Source organism: Meleagris gallopavo, chromosome 2 (genome assembly GCF_905368555.1).
Source record: "Meleagris gallopavo chromosome 2, MGAL_WU_HG_1.1, whole genome shotgun sequence".
NCBI classification, from domain to species: domain Eukaryota; kingdom Metazoa; phylum Chordata; class Aves; order Galliformes; family Phasianidae; genus Meleagris; species Meleagris gallopavo.
The window spans coordinates 18,759,245-18,782,423 of record NC_139405.1 but is presented as its reverse complement, the minus strand read 5'-3'; the positions used below and the strand labels follow the sequence as shown (position 1 = coordinate 18,782,423).

The following is a 23,179-nucleotide window of genomic DNA, read 5'->3' as shown; positions in this document are numbered from 1 at the left end:
TTTACTTAGAGCTTATTGTGGAGATATCTCAGTAGTCTTTGCTTCTTTCCCAGGCACTTCTAATTGAGCTACATTAGAATTTCAGTTGGGCAAGCTTTTTAGTTAGACAGTTTCATAATTTGTAGTATGAGGAAGATCAATTTACCTTTAGTTACAGTGACACTAAGAAAATCCTAAGCTCACTAACTTTTCTGGAAGAAGTAAAAAGATGGGCTTATTTCTTATGTGTGTTTTGAACTGCACATGCTGTATTATAATTTCTCCTGTTCTGATCTTGAACAAGTTGACACATCTCACTTTATGAAAATTTTTATAATATAGCCAGTTGTACAGTTCAAGGTTTGTACTGGTAGGTAGCTGTGCCAACCATTTGTTCACATGGGAGAGTAAAGATTAAGCTGAGAATCCACTCTTTCTACCTCATGTTGGATGTCAAGAACCTAGTCCGTGTAGTTAAATTAATAGCAATTAATATGACATTCCGAAGAGCTCTTCCACCATCACAGGGTCTTGCAGTCCTGAATTAAGACCTTTGAAGTTAGCATTTTTCAAAATCAAGCTTCTTACTCCATATAGATTTAGGTCTAAATTAGTAGCGAGAAATAATTCAAATTTTCCTTCCCAAGCCATATTGTTTAATGATATTCAGTAATTCTTAGCTATATGGAGAGTTTGAACTTGTTGCTTTGTAAGTCTATTTTTATTCCTTAGCATCAGAAGTATCTTTTGTGCATGAGGACGAGGCCAGGTAGATGCGTCCTCTGTCTTCTTTGCTTTGGAGGATACTGTTAAGCAGATGCTTTTGGTCTGGCTTCTCTAATTCACTGAATGCTAGGAATAGTTTTGCATAAGAAGGCCAATGGTAAAATGTATGCCAGATCTTTCCTTCAGGAAAGGCCTTCAGCTGGCTTACAGTACCGTTCTGTAAAGCTTGTGATGAAATGTCAGGATTTCATGCATTAGTCCTTGCTGTTGTGCAGGTGGTACTGTCAAGGGGAAAGCTTCTATGAGAGGAAAAAGCACAGCAAACCACTCCTTATCTTCCTATTCTTGTCTTATATTTATGAAGGATGGTACTAAAAATTAAACATGTATTCTGAGTTGAAAGCTTTTTTTCAAGACAATATACTTTTCAGGGATGCTAGGAAGGTAACCAGCACTTGGCTCTTTCTTTACAAAAGCATTTCTTTTAACTATGGTCTTGATTGGTAAACAATGTTTCCACAGTCCCAGGATTTAATATCTTCGTTTGAATCAAATAAGGCCAGTTGAATTCTGTTTGGCAGCTGGCAACAGATTGCATGTATTGAGGTGCCAAGAAGAGACTCTGCTGAGCTTCGGATGCTTCGCATTCCAGACCTGTTACCTTGTAAGAGTAATATTTACCAGATTTCAGTCTGGCTGGAGATGAAGAGCAGGCCTGTGGAGGAGAGGGGAGCTGGGGAAATTTTAGGCCTGAGGAAGAAAAGCTTGAATGAGCTGGTACAGCATGCTACATTCTTCCCGGGTAATTGACTTACGTGAAGGCAGTGTAAAGAACAGCTGCTCGTGGGCAGTTTATTCGGGCTGAAATCAGTATGCATGGTAGTAAGAGAAAAACTGAGGAAGAAAAGGGAAAAAATGACAGGCCTACTCTAGTCATGGATGAAAATCCATAGGATTTGCCGAGGATTTTGTGTTTGCAAATATGAACCAATCCTTACAATAACACAAGAGCAGTTGTAACACTTTTGCTCCTGTGCATGCTTTCTATTTGCAAGCAGTTGGCTTTGCCTACTCACAAGGCTTCTTCAGAAAAGACCATGGACTGTGGCTCAGTCAGTGCTAGAAATCTTGTTTACAAACAGGGCTGGTAATGAGCAGAGCTGAACGACTGGAACTCATGAACAGTTTTAAATCCTAAAGTTCTGAGGAGAAATGAGGAAGACGTGCAAAATCAGCCAGATACCTCATATTTCACTCTCATCCGAATGCTCTGGAGTATGATTTCAGATTTTTGTCTTAATAAACTGAAACATCAGTGAGAAGCTGGATCCAGTTCAGTTGGACTTTATTTGATTATGCCTCTATGCTATTCTAGCTGAAAAAAATGCTGCAATTCCAAATATGATGTGTTACAATTGTGTGAATTCCTTAATCTGTTTTTCCATTCATTTGTGTAGTAATTAAAACCATAGACCTGGAAACTCTTTTCACAGGCAGCTTTCATTTGCAGAACCCTACTTCATTTCATTTATTTTATATTCTATGATTCTATAGTCAGTTTTACTTTCTTTCCCTTACAATAGAGGGAAGAGCTTGGTGAACTTCATTATCGATCTGCATATTGGCTCGGTTTCTTACAAATTGTACATTATTGTATTGAACAGAATATGACAGCGTAATTGTGCTGGGATGTTTTTTTGTTTGCTTGTTAGTTTTGTTTTTAAATTTAATTTTGTTCTCTTTAGAGGGCACCACAAAATGCTCTAATGAAAGAATAATCACAAGCTTAAAGAGGAAGGAAAGTTTTAAGGGACTAATTGAAGAAGGAAAATGCACAGTGGTTTAAAGGAATGAAGTGATGGGAAAGCTCCAAGTGAGATGAGGCAGCAAAAAAAGTAAAAGAGCTACCACAAACTGCAGTGAATAATAGATGTGCACTTAACAGCTGTGATCATGGGAGCTGTATAAGAGAGACAGAGGAAGAGGACAGTTCAGGAGAGAGCAGCTTGAAGTCACATTGCTTTATATATTGGTCTGCAGCCATAGGTAATAGGCAGGACTTTGTGCTCCAGACCTACAACAGTAGGATGTCACTGCTTTCAGGTTCTACGTGACAGTAGGACATTGCTTATGGTAATCTCTTCCTCAACAAGGTCACCCACAATGGACCAAACTCACTGCCCTGCAGGGTTCTGTAGGATACTGTATTTAACTTTCTGTTCAGCAAGGGATCTTCAGTTACCAGCTTCTGTCAGTTAGAACCATACTCTTTTCCCATTTATAGTGAAAGATTTGGGGGAGACTGAGTGGCTCTGTTTAGGCTGAAATTTAATCCAGGCTGGAGAGGTTTAGAGAACATTAGTAACAGGTGGCTGTCCATTAGCCATTTTGAGATGAATGGGACAGGCTCAGCTTGGTAGGAGAATCTCTGAGTGCTCTCAGAAAGTTGGCACTCATCATCTCATTCTGGGAGTTTGAATCAGAAGGCCACTGACAGCATGAAAAGTAACACCCATATCCCTCCTGCATGGAGATCTCCCAAAAACACAGGGCTTGGGTGAGATGGGAAAGCAGTAATGAGAATCATGTTGCGAGCGTGAGGTGCATCAAGGATTTGGTCCTGTGAGGTCTCATTCTGAGGAGCATCCTGAGGCCTGGATTCCTGCCATTCTTCCTTACTGCTAGGCACTCTGAGACAGGAAGGTTTTTAAGCTCGTGGCTGCTCAGAAAAGCTCAGAAGATGACTTTAGCAGCAGTGTGTTAAAGTAAAGCAAATGCCTGTGCTCTTTATCTGCACCAAAGTGATAGGCTTCTTACCCTGCTCTCCTGTGGAATATTCAAACTTATTTTATGGCTTATCTGAGAGACGTTCATTTCCAGTTGGTTGAACCACACCCCAAATGAACAGTGGCAAAATAAAACATTTGCCTAGAAAACAAAATAAATGAAATTTGGATTAATCTGTGCTAAGGTAGAAAGACACTTAAACACAGCAGTAAGAACAGCTTAAATTGAATTGTGAAATAGCCCAAGAATGTCTTTTCACTGCCATTTCCTTGATTTCAACACTACTGAGTTTGTCATGTATGACGGCTTTGTGGTTGTTGTGACACTGCTGGAGAAAATTGGATTTGGGGAAAGTTTTCTTAGTAGTTCCTTAAATAATTCAAAATGTTTTCCGGTTTTGTTGTGTTTTTTTTTTTTTTTTTCCTTCCAGCATAGCTTTGTTCTGCAGTTGTACATTTTTTTGTAAAGGCTTTTGTATAGTATTGTTTTGCCATGACAGTGTATAATCCTGAGGATATATCCAAGGGATTTCCAGCTATCCTCTTGGATTTCATAACAATACTTATGATTAGGAGCCCTTATAGAAAATTAAAAATGCTGATGTGTACTCAACAGACTTAAAGTGCAGCTTAAGCCATCCACCACTGAAGGCACAAGTCAGAGCCTGCAATGAGCATGTCTGCTGTAGGATTTGCAAGCTGCACCAATCTGATAAATGGCCTAATTTTACAGACAGAGACATATGATGGCTAACCACAGCTCATATTAGAATAAGTATTGAGTCCCTCTCCTTGGAGGGGCAAGCCTTAAAAACTTGCTGTGATTTCTCACTGCCTGTGCTCCTGCCTGAAGGTCAGGTTTAATCCCATCCCTCGCAACACTGCTGCCTGCTGGGTGGGCTGCCAGGTCCCACCTGGGAGCAGCATCATCTCCTGCCCTCCCTGCCTACGGCGCAGCTGGAGGAGCCCTGCTTTCTTCACCTGGTTTGCCTCTTCAATTTTTGATGGATTCTGACGGATTCAATAGAACTATGTCTGCACAATGTATTTTTTTTAAATGTAGCTCATTAGTAAGTTGGCACTGAGATAACACCAGGAAGCCAGTTTTAATCCTCCTGACTGGGCTGTCAGTGCAAATGAAATTCATGAGAATGGTGCCAAGGAGAAGAAGGATTTAGAGGCAAAAAAAAAACAAAAAATACATATAGTCCTTTTCTCAAACACACACCCATACATCTAACCTTATACCTAATCTGCTGTTGAGAGGAGGATGGAAAATATTTTCTTAGATGCAAATGAGTCAGGGTTACTGGGGTTTAGGGAGCATGAAGACTCCTTGGGGGTTTGTAGCTGCTGCAGGCAGCATCCTCTATAAAGGAGCACAATACATGAGGAATGCAGTTGGGCTTGTGATTGTATCTGGCACATCAGTCCACTGAATGGCCTCAAGTTGCACCAGGGGAAGTTCAGTTTGGACATTAGGAAATCTTCTGCTCATAAAAAGCGTGGTGAGGCATTGGCACAAACTGCGGGAAGGTGGTAGAGTCCCTGGAGGTGTTCAGGAAACATGGTGATGTGGCATTGAGGGACGTGGTTTGTAGGCAGTAATGGAAGTGAGTAGATGGTTTGACTAGATGATGCTAGAGGTCTTTTCCACCCTTAGTGATTCTGTGATTCTGATGGAGAGATCTCTGTTTACAAATTACTTCCAAAGGTACCACTTCAGTAGTGTGCACTGAGAAGAAGGTTGGGAAATGGGAGAGAAAAAATCTTTATAATGAGGAAAGCTATTGTTCTGTCTTGTCAATGGCCAAAGGTTAATTTAATCAGGTATGGATCACCATAGTCATAGCAGTCATGAGCAGCTAAACAATGCTCGCATGTCTGATTTTTTTTTTTTTTTTTTTTTTTGCCATTATGGAAGATTGGCTTCTATTCCCTGACAAGTTTTTTTGTACTTTTTTTCTTTTTTTTTTCTTTTTTTTTTTTCTTTTTTTTTTTGGTGAGAGATAGGAGATTGTTCTTGCAATTCTTGCTTATGATTCCTAGCTGAAAGAGGAGCAGCCCTTTATGGAGAGAGATGAAAGACACTAGGAGTATTTTTCTTGCATTCCAGTGTAAGCAGAATAGCAAAGTACATACCTGAGAATTTTCCAAACACAACACAAATCTATTTACATATTTGATTTCAGTGGTGATACATGATAACCTGGGATCTCAGTCAAAGGATCCTGATGGGGATTTGAAAGGAGTTCTTCTTCCTTGAATGTTCACAAAATAACTGCTGAAAGCTGAAGGACCTTTTGTTGGCAACCTAAATACACAGAGAACAGGAAGCAGAGAAGCTGGAGATGGTTTACTTGTGCTGAAAATCCTCTAGTGCATACAAGTGTGGGGGTAAATCCCTGGCTCTTTTGAAAGCAGTGGGAATGTTTTGTCAGTAACTTTAATAGGACCGAAACATCACTTGGATTTCAGAGAGACTTTGGTACCTTTGTAACTTGCGCTAATGCCTGCTGATAGATGCTGCTGCTTTTCTGCTAGGTTGTTGGGCACCTTCCCAGCAGAAAAGGATCTGGTGGCTCCCGTTGGGAATGAATGACATGGGCTTGCTACACGTGTCTGAGATTCAGAGTAAAGAACACAATCAAGGATGTGTTTTTCTCTTTTCCTTTTAACAATGTAGTGTTGCATAAGCAACAGTGAGATTATAGTGGGGGTTAAGTTTGAGAAAGAGGGCTGTTCTGCTGTTTCTTCTCTCCATGTGTTTTAATCTGCCACAAGATTAAGATTTCTTTGTTGAGCAACATAGATAGCAGTATGGTTTGTATTTGCTTTTCTTTTTGGCTTCTCTGTGTGACAGGAGATGTGTAAATAGGACTTGGTGGAGGCGAGAACTGGGGTCAGACCTTTTGGGCTTTCTAAAATGTGTGGAGATTTGTTTATGCTGCAAGATGGTCCAGAATGGAAAAACTGGCATTTGCCACTCTCCAGAATATTCTCAAGTAATTAGGTTACTTCAGTTAAACATTACACAATGGCTCAAAATTAAGACCTGAATATAGCTCTCTTGTGATGCATTAGTGTTTTCACATTACCCAGCCCCTGTGTTTCGGCATGGGAGAGGGAAAGCAAGCCAACAGCCTGGAAAGACTTAAAGTCAAGCAGAGAGGAGAGTCGGGTGAGTTCGTGTTACAGAATTTTTCTTCAGGAGATTCATTTTCAAGTATTCTTAATGGCAGAAAATATATGCAGACCAGGATGCATCCAGGGGCTTTGAAGGTAGTCCATGCAAGGTGCTAGCTCACATTTATTGTTAATTCAGCTTTTGCAAATAGGCAAATTGCTGTTTTTCTAGGGATATAGGGATGGGGTGCAGGTCTGTGCTACATGTGCTGCTTTATCCTGAGAGCAGGGGGCCATAGTCTGGGAGAGTCCCCATGCTCATCTGCTAGAAGTAGCATCATTCAGCACTGGTCACATCGTATCTGACTTTTGGTTTTTGTTGTTTGTTTTTTTGCTTTCCTAAAAGAGACTGTACAGTTTCCCCTTTCATTTTAGCTATGAGTTTACAGCTTGAACTGACTTTTGATCTTTCTCCAGCTTCAGAGGTTATGGCTTAATACTCAGTCTGACTGTGCTAAAAGTTAATACTTAAGAATTTTGTTTTATAGAAGAAACAATCTTCAAGGCAGTTCTCGCTTTCCTAAAAGCTGCAGAACAAAAAAAGCAGGAATGTAGTTTTATTCAACAGAACATGGTCTTGGGACAAGAGAGTTTGCAAACAACCAAAGCTTGTAAGTGCCTTTGGCTGTAAAGGAGCAATAACAAATGTTTTTGAAATCTCTGTGCTGATTCATCTTAACACACATTTGAGGACATAAACCTGATATAAACAATATCTCCATCATTGTCAGGGGCTCTGTCAGAGGCTTTAGGTCAGCTTTTCAGATAAAGGACAGTGCAGTTTTTCTCTTCAATATTAAATTTAATTCCTCTGAATAGAAGAATAAATAGCTGTGAACTTTTTGCAAGAAAGGCCAATTAGAGAAGTCTGTTGTAGCCTAGACTTCTTGACTCTTAGTGTTGCACCAGACAGGAGGTGGACAAACGTATTGTGTTGGCCCAGCGGTTTTTCTTCTTATGGTACCAGTAGGATGGAGAAGAGATGAAAAAAAGAAGCCGTGATTGATTTTTCAAAATACTTATTTTATCTACCCTTGATTGGTACAAACATTGTGGATTTTTTCAGGCTAAATTATGTTTCAGATTGAGTATGTAAACTGGTAGCTTTATTGGAATAACTGCAAAAGCGTGACAGAGTAATTCCTACAGGGTGAAAAAAAAAAAAAAAAAAAGATTGAAATGAGGGATTTATGGCTGATTAGATTCAGTTAAGTTGGCCAATTCATGAACTACATGAAAGTTGTGGTCCTTTTTGCAGTGGTCTCAGACCAAACTAAGGAACATCCAAAGTCAGTTTCAGTTGCAGCATGTAAATACTGTTAAGAATTAGCTTGTAATATGATTTGCCCAGCTCAGCCCAGGGAGAAGAATTAGAAAAAAAATAATAAAACAAAATTCTAAAGCATTTTATATTGTTACAGTCTTAAAATGACAATAGCTGCTTTTCTTGGCAGGGTTTGGTGCCTGCTGTAGGACTCGTGTCCAACTTCAGCATATTACTAGAGATGAACTGACACAAATTAGGAAGCATGTAGCAAGATGCCATTCTCTTTCTGTCTTCAAAGTGACCCACAAAGCCACTTTTTGCCAAGAATCCAATGCAACTTCGCTAGGACACCTCCAATAATTAGAGTCTTATTTTACAGCTTGTCTGTGAACTCAACATAATCCCTAATTGTCATTTTCCAGGGGCTACCTACATTCTGCTGCCAACTGCATTTTGATCCAAAGGCCACCGGATGATTTTTTCACGGTTACGGAAACAAAGAAATAAAAAAGAATTATATAGAAGTGTCAAAGTCTATCAAATCCCAGAGCAACAGTAGTACCCTGATTTGAGTATCTGGAAACTAGACAACCAGGTTACTGGGCTATTGAGCTCATAGTTTTGACTAGTCTTTATTTGCTTCAGACTTGCTGAAATGATGAGAAAGTAGCAGCAAAACCAGAAGCTCCATATCAGATTTTAAGGAATACATACCATAATTGTTTCTTCAGAAAATTTCTGTCTCTTCCTTATTGTACCTAACTTTTCAATCAGGAGAACGTCTTGGAGTTGATTACTTTTCATATGTTGTCATAGATCTTGGTGTATTTTAAAAGAGGAATATCAAGTGGTTCAACGGGGATATAAGTTACAAAGTCTGGTAACTACTTTCTTAGAAATCTTTGCCCATGTAGACCTTCACTGGTGTATACTTTGTGGACATGTGAAGCTTGACAGACTTTTCAGAAAATGAACCATGCATTTGTGCTATGTAAGCACTGCATCTTAGCTCTGAGCACCTTGGAGTCTGCTAGTGATATTTATTTAGCCCTTGTAGCCAGCTTATGGAGTAATAACTGAGTGTATGGATTCCCTGTTGAATGGCAGGAGCTCACTGGGTGTTCATTACAAAGAAGAAAAGATCAGCTAATATATACTAAGATATATAGTTGATCTATATGGTAGGAATTTACTAAAATAGCCTTCAAATTTGGCTTCTGTTAGCATAACTGATGGAAGAATGGCCTGCTTAAATAGCTATAGTAGGAAGAACTGTGAGAGTAAGGTTTGATTTCTTTGTTTTTATTCCAAGGGGGATTATCTCAGGACTGTAAGATGTGCTATCTAAGTAAAGATATGGTAAGGCTTCCCCATTTTACTGGGGTGACAGGCCCAGCAGTCAGTAGTGGTGGTAAAAGAGGAAGGAGCCACTAGATTTCAGTCCTTATTGATCTGACCTTTAAAAGGGCCATACAGCAATTGGATCCCCAAACTGTTCTCATTCTATTTTCCTGATGAAGTTATCTCTGCCTTTGTTGACTCCTGTCCATCTCTCTTGTTAAGTGTTGGCTAACCAAGTGCATTAAGGCTGAAAGTATTAGGTAATGTGACATAATGAATCATCCGTACTCCTTCCCTTTGGATAAATTACATATCTGAGGTTCATTAAGTGGTAAATGCCTTGCCACCTGTTATTGGTGTGGGTTCTTCAGCCAAAAGAAGTGCAGTAACAGTGCACAGACATTGTGCCTTGTGTTGCATTGCAGATGGGTGCCTACCCTGTTCTGACAGGAAGGCTGCTCCAGAGACAAGGCAAAAGCCTTATTCACTACATTGTCAGCAGTTTTGCTGTTTGTTGAAAAAAATAAAAAAATAAAAAAAAAATTGAGGATTTGCTATCAGTGAGCTGAAATCTGAACAGCCTAAATGGTCCTAATAGTCAGAGGGCTAAGGGAAGCCTGCCAGAGAGAGGAAAGCATAACAACTGCGTTTAATAACAATCAAGCTAATCTTGTAAATATTTGCATGTGCTGCTTCAAAGCCTACTACATAGCCATTCATGTACTGCAGTTAGAGAGAAGAGGAGGGAAAAAAGAAGGCGAGAAAAAAAGGGCACTCCATTTTTTGAACTGCTGGAATAAGGAATGGGCAGAGCACCAGAAAGAAAAGAAAAAAAGGAAAAGAAACCCTCCAAAGTTTAATAAACACAAAAGGGAATAAAAATAAATCTTTGGAGCATTTATTGCAAGCCCTTGATGGAAGGATTGGATTGAAGCTCTCAGCTTTTCCTGTTTGAGTGTATGTGTGATGTCGGCCTGTCTGGCCTCCTCCAACGAGAATATAAAGTTACTTGCATTGTCTATCTTGGGCTATGCAAATAATTCACTATTATATTCACAATATTTTTGTTGTTTGTTTGCTTCAGTAGCAGAAGTGAAAATTCAGAGGAGAAAAAAAAGCCCTTGTTTGGATACAATTGGATTTAGGAATTTTTCCTCTCCAGAAAATGAGCACGACTCTCTGTTGTGTCAGAGTGTTTTTTTTTTTTCTCTTGAAATGTCAGTACATGTAGTACTTGTGAGAAAGGCCTTAGTTGGTATGACACAACTATTGAAGACAAAAGTTTGTCCTGTTGTGCAGGAGGTCCCTGACTCTGGGAGTATCTCTAGGAGAACATCTTGGGGTTCAGCCTCCTTCAGTTCCCACTTTTGGCTTGAGGGAGTTCAAACCCATCTCACCTTCCTCCAGGAGGAGTCCCTTGGAATCTACTTGCTGTTTTGGATGATTGGTGAGGGGATGTGTGCAGTCTCCTGGTGGTGTTCCAACCTGCTCCATCCAGGGAGGTGGCGGAGTCACCATACCTGGAGGTTTTTAAGGAAAAGGTAGATGTGGCACTGAGGGATACGTTCTAGTGTGGTCACAAGCACAGGTTGATGGATGGACTAGATGATCTTAGTAGTCTTTCCAACCTTAACGATTCTATGATCCTATGATAATATTAAATGAGACAATGCTGCAGGCTGGTATCACTCATGAACACTGAACAAAGTCAGTAAGAACTCACATAGTGGAAAGCTTCCCAAGCTAGCAGTATGAACTGTCCTGGGTAAAGCAGCTGGTGAAATTTAAGTACATACGAGGAATAAAAAGAAAAAAAGAATAAACAAGCTAAACCTGTAGTGCTCAGTGTTAAGCACAGGGAGCTGTTAGACTAAAGGAAAGAAGATGGAAGTTACCTTCACCTTTTTATAACTGTGTTTTATAACTCATCTCAGCCTTACTCTGATGAATGTGATTATGATTATTACAACTGAAAGTCTTCAGTTGTGTAGGGGTTGAATTAATGAATAATTGAAAGATGGTAAAAATGGAATCTTCCTGTGTATTTACTATTCCCCTCTCTCCAAAACAAAAGAAAATTGTTTTTTCCAAGCTACAGGAAACATAATGATTTAATTCCACTCATTAATGATAATCTTTCAAAGAATACTTAAGGAATCTGGTCTGCAGTAGCGTACAAAGTTGTTCAGAGTCATCCTAACGTCTGCTGGAGTAATTGGGCCAAAATCAGAGTGAAATCCAGATATCCAACTGCAACTACATAGATATATTTGCCAGGTTAAGGTGGAGTCACAGAGACATAAATTGCAGCATCTGAGACCGCTTAAAAGGCTAATCCAAACCCTTCTACACTCCATAGGGTTCTTCCCACTCCCTTGCAGAGAATTGATAGTCTCAATTCCCAGTCCTCATGTTGATGAATTTTCACGTGAACCTCAAGTATGCAAACAGCCATTTTTTCACAGGGAAAGAGCTCCAGCTAGTAAAAAGCCTATTTTTTTTTTTTTTAATTTTAGTTGTATACAAATAATGCCTTTTTCTGTATAGATTTCCCATGGATGCTGTTGTGAATGATAGAATAAATCAAATTTCTTATGGTCTGTTGCAAGGTATAACACTGTCTTGTGAAAGAGATGAAATTTATTTAAGATAAGAATTCATTCTTCTCCATTGCTAGTGTGCAGCAGAAGGTAAATACTCATTCACTCTGTGTTGTTCACACAGAAATGCAAAAGCATGCACACTGGAAGAGTATTCCTTCTCTAGCTGTTATTGTTTCCTTTATAAATGAACGAGAGGAAAAAATACAAATGTAGAGATGGCTTATGAAAATTCTTTTGGTTGCATATTCACACATTTATAATGTATGGTATCTAAAATACAAAAACTGAAAAGAAAGGCTATCGATAAAGTCCAACAAAGTTCTAAAATAAGTTAGAAGCTAAATATAAATCAACCAGACAGTTAAATAGAACTTTTGCATCTGAAATAAAATCAAGATGGACTGGGTTTGTCTGTGCCAGGGCAAGTGGCTGTCTGCTCGTTTGGTTTGTCCACAGGGTAGGAAATTGTAGGCTGATGCCTCAAATAAATGATGGGGAAGGACGACTTACAACTCATCCTGGAAGCATCAATCTTATACATACATATTATTATGCCAAATTATATTCCTAGTAGGATTGGGTTTGGCAGAGAAACAAGTAGTAGTCTTAGAGTTTTCTGTAGCAGAAAAAAATAAATTTAGGAGATTATTTCCCTCTTAAATGAGAATGTAACCTCTGAATTGAGTAGCTTTCGTAAGAATTTTCAAAATCTTTCAAAATGAAGATCATCATCACATAAAGTTCAGCTTTACTCAGAAAGACCTTCATTTAGGTCTTCTTGAGGGAGAAGACTGGCATTGAATGAGACTGGCATTCATGTATTTTTCAAGATAAAGAGGAACAACGCTACTGGAGGATTAACTCATCCCTTTTTCTTTTAGTTCTCATTATAAGGTTGTATCTGGTGGACAACAGTACTGATCAAGATGCATTAGGATTTATTTTAGAATACTGCAAATATGAAAAATTTGAGAATCATTTTTTTCCTAATTAAATGGAACCACAGGGAAGTCTGGGGCTTCAGGGTTGTATTTATACGTCTTGCACATTTGACCATATTGAAAGCCCTCTTTGGAAAATACTCTTTCAGAGGATTTTTAAACATTTTGAGAACTGTCACTTATAATGCAGAAAGGCCTGCCTTTCTCTCTAAGATTTTTCTCGTCTCTGTGATCATTTTTAGGATTTTTCACCTCTGAACATTCTAAAACTAATTTTGGTTCAATTATCTAGGAGAATTTTGTGAATAATGTAAAGAGGATACATACACTTAATTATGCTTTATTTTGTGACTGACTGATACTTTATATTTATTCTGAGCCTATAAATAGTTATTTGAAGAGCTCATACGAACTGGATGTTAAATGTGTGAGAGCAGTGCTGCCTTGTGCAGTTGGGGATTGCTACATTGCTCAGAGGTTCTGATAATAGGCAGTCTTGAAACACTAAATGTTTGAAAGGTGGTCCTAAAGCTAATAATGTATTTCAATAATATGAATAGGCATTATTAATGATTTATTCAAAGCATCTTTAATCATTAATCACTAGAAGTAAAGGTAGAAGCATAGAATGGTCGAGGTTGGAAAAGAACTTCAGGATCACCAAGTCCATCCATCCATCAACCTGACCTACCGAGTCCCACCACTGAAGCACTTTTTAGTCCACACATCTCTTAAATACCTCCATAGCTGGGGACTCTACCACTTCCCTGAGCAGCCATTTCCAGTTCTTGACCACTTTTTTCATGAAAAAATTCTTCCCAGTATTCAATCTAAAACTTCCTGGACACAACTTGAGAGTTTCTTCATGCCCTATTAATTCTCAGCTGAGAAAAGAGACTGACACCCACTTCTCTGCAACTTCCTTGGAGGTGTTTAGAAAGAGCCATGAGGTGTCCCCCCAAGCTCCTCTTCTTACTTTCTCCAATCTGTGCTATGTTATGCATAATACATCTATGAAGAATTACGTAACTTCCAGAAGATAGTACTTTACTCCAGCAGTAGTTGAATGAATGTATGGTCTGGGTGGCCAGAGAGCTGGGACAGGCCCTCATAAGGCTTCAGCAGGATTTGTGACACAGCCTGCGCCCCTCGTAGGAGCTTAATTGTTCGCCTCTCTTAATGTACAGGCTGTTGTCTCACACCACTACATGACAAATCCTGAGCTATAAGACTAGTGGGAAAACTTAACATTTTATAATCATTATCCAAAGTCTTTGTGCTGGCGTGACCCCAAGGAAACCTGTGAAGTTTGCTTCCTCTGCTGAAAATCTTCCCCCCACAGCCTCCGCGATACAATTTTCATCTTCTGTTTCTTTGTACATTTCAAAATGTAAGAGGAAAGGAAACCTTTCCCTCAGCTTGAATGGAGATTTTATCAGGGCCTTTGAGTCATTTTGACTCATCCCTGAATTTGGCTCACCGTGCCCACTCTGCAATTTGAGGAAAATCTTGCCAAACAACAGGGTGTGGAGAATGTCACACATACAGAGCATGTTCAGAGATTTCTGCACATGGTTTTCTGTTTGTGCTTTTAGCCAGAATTAGGTGGAACAGCCTCAGATGATCACTGAACCCTTCAGGGTAATCTGAATTGTGCAAAAGTACTTTGCTGCTTAACCTCAGTCAGGGTTTACAGCTGCAAAGGAGGAAAGGATTGCTTTGAAACCTAAACTGATACTTACGATATCATTACTGAAGACTTGATTCTGTTTTTCTGCTTTTTTTTTTTCCTAATTTCCCTGCAGCATATCATGGTGGTTGGTTAAATTTATGAGTTCTACTGTTTGCAAATGGTCAATAAGCCTGTAATTCTATTTGTCTATTACCTGCTTGCTTTTTTTTTCCTTTTCTTTTGTCTCTTCTATTCCTGCCCTTGCTATAATGAGAATGAATATTTTGTTCCAATAAAATCTTTAATAACTAAATAGAAAACAAAACCCGAAGCTGACTAATTTATATGCCATGCCCTGGGAGAAAATGGATGTTAGAGAACATACAGATCAAACAATTTCCTGTTACTTGTCTTCTTAGTGTATCTCTTGTGAATTCCTTACAAGTCTGAAGGCAATTGCCAGCTACAAACTGTTAGGATTTTTTTCCAATTTGTAAGCATCCAGGATTTTCCACCAGTTTGTCAAAAGAGTGGGATTAAATGAATGCCCTGAAGTAGAGATGGAAGTGATTGTTAATCTCTATTAATCTACTTTTCCTATAATCAAACACATGTGGAGTTGGTTTTTTAAGGGTTAAATTGTTAATGATACTAAATTGGCCATTGGAAACTGAATCATGCTACAGATATTTCCCTTAGTGCCTTCTGGCTGTCTTGTATTGAAATAGATGAAAGAAAATGTATTTTATCATTTAAGAAATATATAATTGCATTGCCTTCTTGCAGATGCCATCCCACCAAGCTATTACAGCCTTTACTTCAGAATCGTTAGATTTGACGTCTCGGCGATGGAGAAAAATGCATCCAACTTGGTGAAGGCTGAGTTCAGGGTCTTCCGCCTGCAGAACTCAAAGGCACGGGTCTCGGAGCAGCGAATTGAGCTGTACCAGGTAGGGCTCCAGCTGTTACTGCTGTCTGTCAAAAGTAGTTTATTTCCTGTGTCTCTCCTGGAAGCAGTTTCATTCGAAGTCTTATGAAGCTGAAATATACACATTTCTCTAGAAAGTGTGCCTCGGGACTCCAGCATTCAGCTTGACTTCTGTATGGTGGCCCAGGGCTTGGAGCGAGGCAGTGGAAAATTCAGGGTTTGTGGAGAGGGGAAGAAAATGATCTAAAGACTTTTTTTTTTTCACTCTGTATTGTCATTAAGACTTATCTCTCTTTTGTTTGTTTTCCAATTGCATTTTCCTGTTCAGCTGGTGACATTAAATGATTTATGAACTTGATCAGATGATGTTGTCACTGAAAGAAGCAAATTCAGTCTTTCATAGAAACCATCACAACCCCACAAAACTTCCTCTGTGTGTAAACAAATTCAAGCAGAGGCTCCTCTAGCTAGATAGTGAGTCAGCTTGCACACATGCTAAATCCATTAAACTCAACTGCAAGGATTCTGTGCATTTGTTTGTGGAAATACTGGCTAGAGCATATTTTGTGTAAAGCATAGTTCATCTTGCTAAGAAGCTCAAAAGCAAAAAGGGATTACCAACTCCCAGCAGTTATTTACTGGGTAAAAGTCATGGTTGTTCTATCAGTTTGGCACTTATTCAGCTGAAAACCTGCTAGATAGAAAAATAAACTATACCAAACCCCTCTTTATCTCTGTTTTTGCTACCCTTATTTGCTATATCTGATGATGCTGCTCACTCATCTGCTGTGAGTATGCAGCGCCACAGAGCCTGGGTCAGATCCTGTGGGTGCAAATTTGAATTAGTTATCACCCTTACTTTCAAGGGTATTCAAAAATATTTTGCAGCCTGATTTGCTTAAGCGCAAATCAAGCTGGGAATAGGTAGAGCAGAATTTGTGCTCATGCTTCTTGAAGTGACGGTATAAGCCAGACTGAGAGACTGAGGGCAGGAAATGATGCTCTGGGATTTTAAACGTGATTTAAACAAGAGAGAAGTGTGATTCCCCACTGAATGGGGTTCAGGTCTGCAGGTGGTCACCGGGTGCTCGCTGTCAAGATTGCAGCCTGGCCACGTACATTCGCAGAAAAGGTACCTAAATAACATTTCACTTGTTAAGAGAAGTAACAGGAATCTTTGATGAAAGCCATTGGTGTGCTCAATGTCTGACAGCCATCACAAAGAATTACTCTATGAGTCCCTGTGATGGTGTCACACCAGCCTGTCAAAACAATCATATATTCTGGCTTGACCTCACTGTTCAGACATCCTAAATGGAGATAATGGCGTCCCTGGGCTTTCTGAGAGCTGTTAATCATGCACCTGGAAGGAATACAGCTGACATTCCCTGAGCTCGGCTCATTGCACCTCCATGTTTGAGGAATGTGGGACAGAAAGGGTTTGGCGGAGGTAGGGAAGAAAGGGCCTTTGCACAGCTGGGAATTTGCATTGTGATGAGAAACAGCTGGAGCTCATTTGAGAGAGGCTGACTCCAGCAAGCCTGTGCCCATGAAAATAACTGACACCTGCACCCACTGCAGATACTTGGGTTCTTTATATAAATATATAGCCAGTGAGTAAGGCAATCTCCTTTTCAGACTGGGTGGAGGTATACTTAGTGAAATATTGGTTAAGTAATGAGTGCAGGCTGTTGTAGAAATGGGGCTTTTCTGTACCTAATCAGATGAACCAGAGGCAGCAAGGTGAGTGTGTTTGTGCTGGATTTTCATTAGGCATGCTACTTGCTGCCTCACTTGTAGAGAAGCAAGCTGTCCCTGGAGCGTTTTTTTCAGGAGACTCATCAATTAGTAAGAGCTGCCTGTTAGTGCTTTTTTGTGCCACTACTCTGCCTCTTGGTCATATTTACCCCTTGCAGTCTCATGTACAGTACTCTTCATGCAGGTGTTATTATATAAGGTGTTGACTTATCTGAATTGCATGGATTTCTTACCAGGAGTCCCTCAACCTTCCTACATCTCTCCATCACAATGCCTGAGGCTGCATGCAGTGTTTAACAGGTGTAGCAAACACAAGGAGTAGTGGGAGAGGAGGCTTTATTGTAGAACAGTGTTATAGAAGCATCCTAAAACTAAGAATATAAGTTTTAGAAGGTAAAACAAGGGAAGTCTGAGGAACGGAGTGTAGGGAAGGATGTGCAAGGTGATGCTGGAAGAACTTCATTGTTGTGTAATGACAAAAGTGACTGACAGTGAAGGAAGGACCAAACATAGGAGGTAAAAGAATGGGGAGGATGTTCATTTCAGTGGAAGTGGGAGAGAAATGCATCTTGTAAGGGCTGAAAACTTTCCCAGGTATATTTGCTTGAAGCATGAGAAGCCATGCATGGAGACAGAGCCTCTCAGAGGAGATTGCTGGAAGATCTGGCAAGTGTAGCTGCTGCTCCTCCTCCCTTCATAAGCGCTGCTTCCTGTCTTGTGAGATAGTGCTGGGCTTGCCAGGGCTGTTGTGCCCAGAAGCAACAATGTGGTTTTTCATCTTGCATAAGCAACATTTAATTATTAGTCCCTTTTTTTTTTTTCTTTGTCCTTTTTCTTTCTTTTTTCCTCTCACCAACTTTCAGGTTGCCTTCTGTTTTGCTTTGCTGAACTCTCCTTGATGAGAGTTTTTGAAATTCTTCTCATACCTTTAATTTCAGGGAGTAGTTGTTCTTTTGTCTTGTCTTTTCCCATCAAGCAGGAGGAGAGAGGCAGAAGTGTCTTTGGGAGAGCCAGAGCTTGTAATTCACTGGGAGGCTGGGATCCCCTGGACACATGTAGGTACTCCAAAGCAATCTGAGTTTAGCCAGTGGCAGTTTAGTAGAGTGTGTATACTAGTGATGCAGAAAGGACAATACTTCTCTGAAAGCATGCTTCAGGAACAGCTAGAGACAGATGTGCAGGATAAATAGAAAAAAAATAAGCAAGCAAAGCATAAATATTTTATTTTTTCCTCCTGATTCTTTCTTTGTGTGGTCCTCTGACCTCAGAGATCTACCCCTTAAAATGAGAAAGAAATTCAGGACTGCACCTTTTCAACCAAGCTTTCCTCAGGCTGCACTTGGCTTCTTTTTCCAAACCACATCAGAGGAGGACTGTGTGTTTTCCTGCAGAGCCCTGATTTGCACTGACTGCAGGAAGGCAGTCTGGGGCTGTCTGGCATGGCAAGCCTGGGCCCCTTGCTCCCACCAAGACCCTATCCCACCCAGCACGGTCAAATGCAGAGGACCTTAATGCATTTATTTGGGTTGTTTATCCACTGGGCAAACTGGCTGTGCCCTATGGTGCAAATAGGATTCTGAGCAAAAGGTTCTGGAGGTGAATTCTTCTGAGAGTGAGCTAGACATATCTGTTCTCTCAGGTCCATGGGTAGCCTGGCAGCTCGTTGGCCCCATGTTCACAGTTCCCTAGCTGGGATGTTTGCAGACTGCTTAGGACAGTGTATTTTGAGAATTCCTGGACCAAGGTTAAGTCCCTTTTCAAAGTGCTGGCTGTGCTCTGTTCACTTCCAGCTGAGTGCTGAGCAAAGCTCTGACAGCAGCACAGTGAGACATGCTGCACTTTGCCATCCTCTTTCAACTCGTCTCCCGAAGCCGGGGGGAGCAAACAGTAATCCCCAAGAGCAGAAACAGTTTCTTTAATGTCTGTTTTCACCCAGAATACTTTTCTGGGTATTTTAGGATTAGTCAGTCACATCTGTGTGTTCCTGTGCAGATGGGAAGCATGGCACGCATATTAAGTAGTCTTAATGATGGGGAAGAAAAAAAAAAAAACCTCATAGAAATGGGAATTAAGCTTCTTTTATAAGATTGGTATAAAAGCTTCTGTCTTTTCTTGGCTCTAGTTAAGTGAAACCACATAGAATTTAATTCTTTAAAGGCACCATCTTTTCTGCTGTTTCTTCTGCCTGAAAGCAAAGGTTAATCCCTGGTGCTGCTGAGCATCAGCACATTGGAGAGTGGGAAGCTGCAAGGAAGGAAGGAAGCAATAGAACCTCAGAGGCAGCGGCTCCATACTTCACTTTCCTCTGCACCATCTTCACTTGTTGCACTTCTTAACGTGCACCAAACCTTCAGAAAATATTGAGAGGATAAAATACTTTTAGGGGAGGGAGGAGGAGTAATATTAAATAAACAAGTTTCAGCATCCTCCAATGGCCCTTACTATGTTTTTAAAGATTTATGCCAAATGCAGGCTTTATTGGAATTTGATCAGATAAAGCTCGGTTGCTATAAGAATGTCTTTGTTCATCAGTTTTCTTGCCCATTTTGAAGACTTCATCACATTTTTCTTTTATTAAGGTGCTTCTGTATTTATGAATAAAGTCCCTGCACCCTTTAGAAAAAGTTTGGCTTTTATGAATGAGCATTCCAAAAAGTAAATGGGCACCACTGCAAAGCTGGACAAGTGAAAACCCTTGTGGGGTGAAAAACAGTGGTTCAGAGAATGGTGCAGTATTGTTTTTGAGGTAATTTTATTGTGTACAGATGATCCAACAATGACAAGTTGCTTCCTCTAGAAGCAATACTATGTTTTGGTAGTGCATCATAAAGCATCACAGAAAATACATCCAAAGAGCTGTTTTTTGGTGTCATTGTCCTAGGCCGCCATGCGTGTAGTTAGCTACTGGGTGGTGAATGGGGGTCCTTACCATATGAAGTGTCCAAGCATTGTGCAGCACCAGGCTAATGCCCAGGAGAACATTGCTTTGAGATGTAGAATTGAAAGCCACCAAGAGCAGCAGACCTTAGGTCTTTCCAACTCTTTAGGAGTTGGACTCAGTGATCCTTATGGGTCACTTACAACTTGGGATATTCTATGATTCTGTGTTGAGTATGGTCCTATCCATGCTGAGGGCACCCACAACACTTGTGGGGCACAGGAAGAAGTGGCCATCTTCCAGACAATATCAGACCTGGTTTCTTTAAGGGCCTTTCTCCTCCCTTGGAGGTATAAGAAGGAAGATGCAGTGGAACGTATTACCCCACTATGAGTCAGATTTAAATTTAAACCACAGTCAGTCTTTCAAATGCCTTCAGTTCAGACAGTCTCTTGTTTTTCAGTTAGGGAATACATTTAAAATGAGCTGCTATAGATTTGGGCCAGTTCTCAGCAGTGCAAATCTGAGGCAATTTACACTGACCACAGTAGTGCTGCTCCAGATTGATCTCAGTATAATCGAGAGCAAAGGGACCTTGCTCTTTTTTTTTTTTTTTTTGGCACAAAAGTGCCATCTCTCACACCACAGAACAGAATAGCAGGAAGCAGTTTTTGTGGCACTGAGCTGGGCAGGAGATGTCTGAGTTACAGATATCACTTAGTAGCCTTCAGTTCCAACTGACTGCCATTGCTCTGACCCGCATCTCAAGTGGTATATTTGGATCCCACTTTTATTTATGTATTGCTGTCCTGAAGCCAGGCTTTTGCACGCAGATTGGTTGCGAGGTTACAGTCGTGGCATGTGTGCAGTGCTTTCTGAAGTGCTAAACTCAGTATAAAGTGTGCACGTAACAACTTTCTGCTTTACCCACCCACCCCCAGCAACTGAAGATCAGAGAAGGTTAAAGTCTAGTGTATTTCGGTCAAGAATTCTTTTTTAATTGTTATTCCAAACACTGTACCTACAAAATACTCAGTATGTTTAAGACCACATGTAGAGTACCTTTGGCAAACACCCTGAGCGTGGGTGAGGGGAAGTATTTATCAGTGTCATATTCTCTGCCATTTGAGAGCTTATCTCATGTGCAGCCAGCTCTTATGAGGAACTGCAAAGTTACTGAAGACAATTTGAAGTGGTACATAAAACACCATTAGCTACTGGCAAGAGCTGGTGTGTACTCTGAACTCAACGCTACTGAAATGTAGGGCACTGGGATGATAGATTTATTACAGTTTGCGATGTGTGTACATTATGGGGAACGTAGGGATGTAGGACATAGGTCAGAAATAAGCCTCTGAATTCAGATTCCTGCTATTCAGGTTGCAGTCTGGCAAGGTAACCAGATGTACAGACATGCCCAAGTTTTAACCAACACTGCAGCTTGGTAGCTGGTCATATCAAGCTGGTGCTAAAAAGACTATCAGAGGTGAGCAAGGAATTGAGGAAGGCTGGAAAGCTTTGTCATCAGATAGTTAATCTCAGGGCTAGCTAGGGAACAGAAATGTCGAGGACAGGGGAAAAAGCAGCAGTTGGGTCCAAAATATGAAAACTGTGCTGTAGAGCCTGCCATACTTAAAAGCAAATGACAGGCCCTCAGAAAAGACCTAAAAAAAAAAAAAAAAAAAAATCCCAGTATCATTCAGCGGCGATGAGATAACAAAAGGACTCTGGCCCTCTTTATGTCCTGCTACCCTGTCCAGTAGTGGACATAATGAAGAAAAGCTATGGATGAGAGGTATAGGAAAACAATGTGAAGCTTTGTGGGAGAGGAGAGACTGTATGAAGAAGAGTAGCGATGGAAGAAAATAGAGGATAGGAGTGGTTTGTGTGGGAGCCTGTAGGTGGTGGGAAGAGAGAAGAGAAGACTGTAAGGAGAATGGTGATGGAAGGACAACAATGCAGGCAGGAGGAAGGAAAGAAAAGGAGTGACTTGTGGAAGAAGACGACATTGTGGAAGAGGCTGAATATTAAAAAAGCAAAACAAGTTTCATGCCAAAATATTGCAAGAAAATGCATGTGAGCGTGAAATGTGGCTATCAGGCACAGGACTGAGGAAAAGGAGGGGGCTGGAAGAACTGAGCTCAGAGAGGAGGTGAGCAAAGGAGTACCCTGCTGGACACATGGTTTGGCTGGGAGACAGAAGAGCCCACTCTGTTTTTGTTGACTTTGGCTGCTCTTTGTTGATATTTTAATAAAACATAATGTGCCTCTGGCAAGTTAAAGCTAAATGCTAGATAACTTTACAGGATTTTTTTGTTTTGCTTCATTTTGCATAAAATCTTTGGAGCTATCTTAAAATCTCCTATACGGCAGGAAATTGCATTCAATATTTCAAAATCTTCCAGGAGAAGGACCCCAGACCCCTCTATTTATTGCTTTCACAACACAGTCTTCCTGCCTGCTTAAATGTAAATGAAACTGAGCAGCCGCAGGGCTGCATCCCCACCATACCCAGCATGTGTATCTGCCACAGCAGGTGGAAGGCCCTGCTTGGAGAAGGAGTGGAGAGGAAATCCCTTCTCAGTCTTCATCCTCTTTCCTGAGGCTCATCCCTTTGCCACAGGGTAAAGCAGTGATCAGCCACAGCAATTCCCTGACATACTTTACTTCCCCTCCTTTTCTGACCTGCTTTAGCTGCACTTCTCCTTGCCCCCTCACACTTCACCTTCTTTTACCTTTAAGTGAGTAGCAGCTGATGCTCAGGGAATTCTGCCACAGCTGTAGTCCATCCAGATATAAATGGGGCTGGGTTATGTGTGCAATATGTTCTTTTTATTTGCGAGTTTGCATGAAGAACGTGTCTGGCAAGTTCTGAGCAGATGGATCATACAGCTATGGCTTTTTTTTTAAGACTTTGGCAAGTACTCCATACCTTTGTATTTTGGCAGGAATTCTGCATTTCATATACTAGTCTCTAAAGATTCTGCCCTCAGTATGAGCCTGATTCGGAGACCTTCACAAGTAATGGAAAGGCTTCCACTGATGAGCAAAGGGAACTGTAAAGCCCTTTTAACTCTGTTACACTGAAGGCAGTTTCTGAATTACTCTTTTCCA

General features: G+C 40.5%; 1 protein-coding gene across 1 annotated transcript in view; it reads left to right on the top strand.

The window, feature by feature from the left end:
- Positions 1-23,179, top strand: part of TGFB2 (transforming growth factor beta 2) — a 64,349-nt gene that overhangs the window by 24,793 nt on the left and 16,377 nt on the right. Inside the window, exon 2 of the mRNA XM_010706695.4 lies at positions 15,288-15,451. Within this exon, the coding sequence (XP_010704997.1) occupies positions 15,288-15,451 (164 nt within the window). The remainder of the gene's footprint in view (positions 1-15,287; positions 15,452-23,179) is intronic.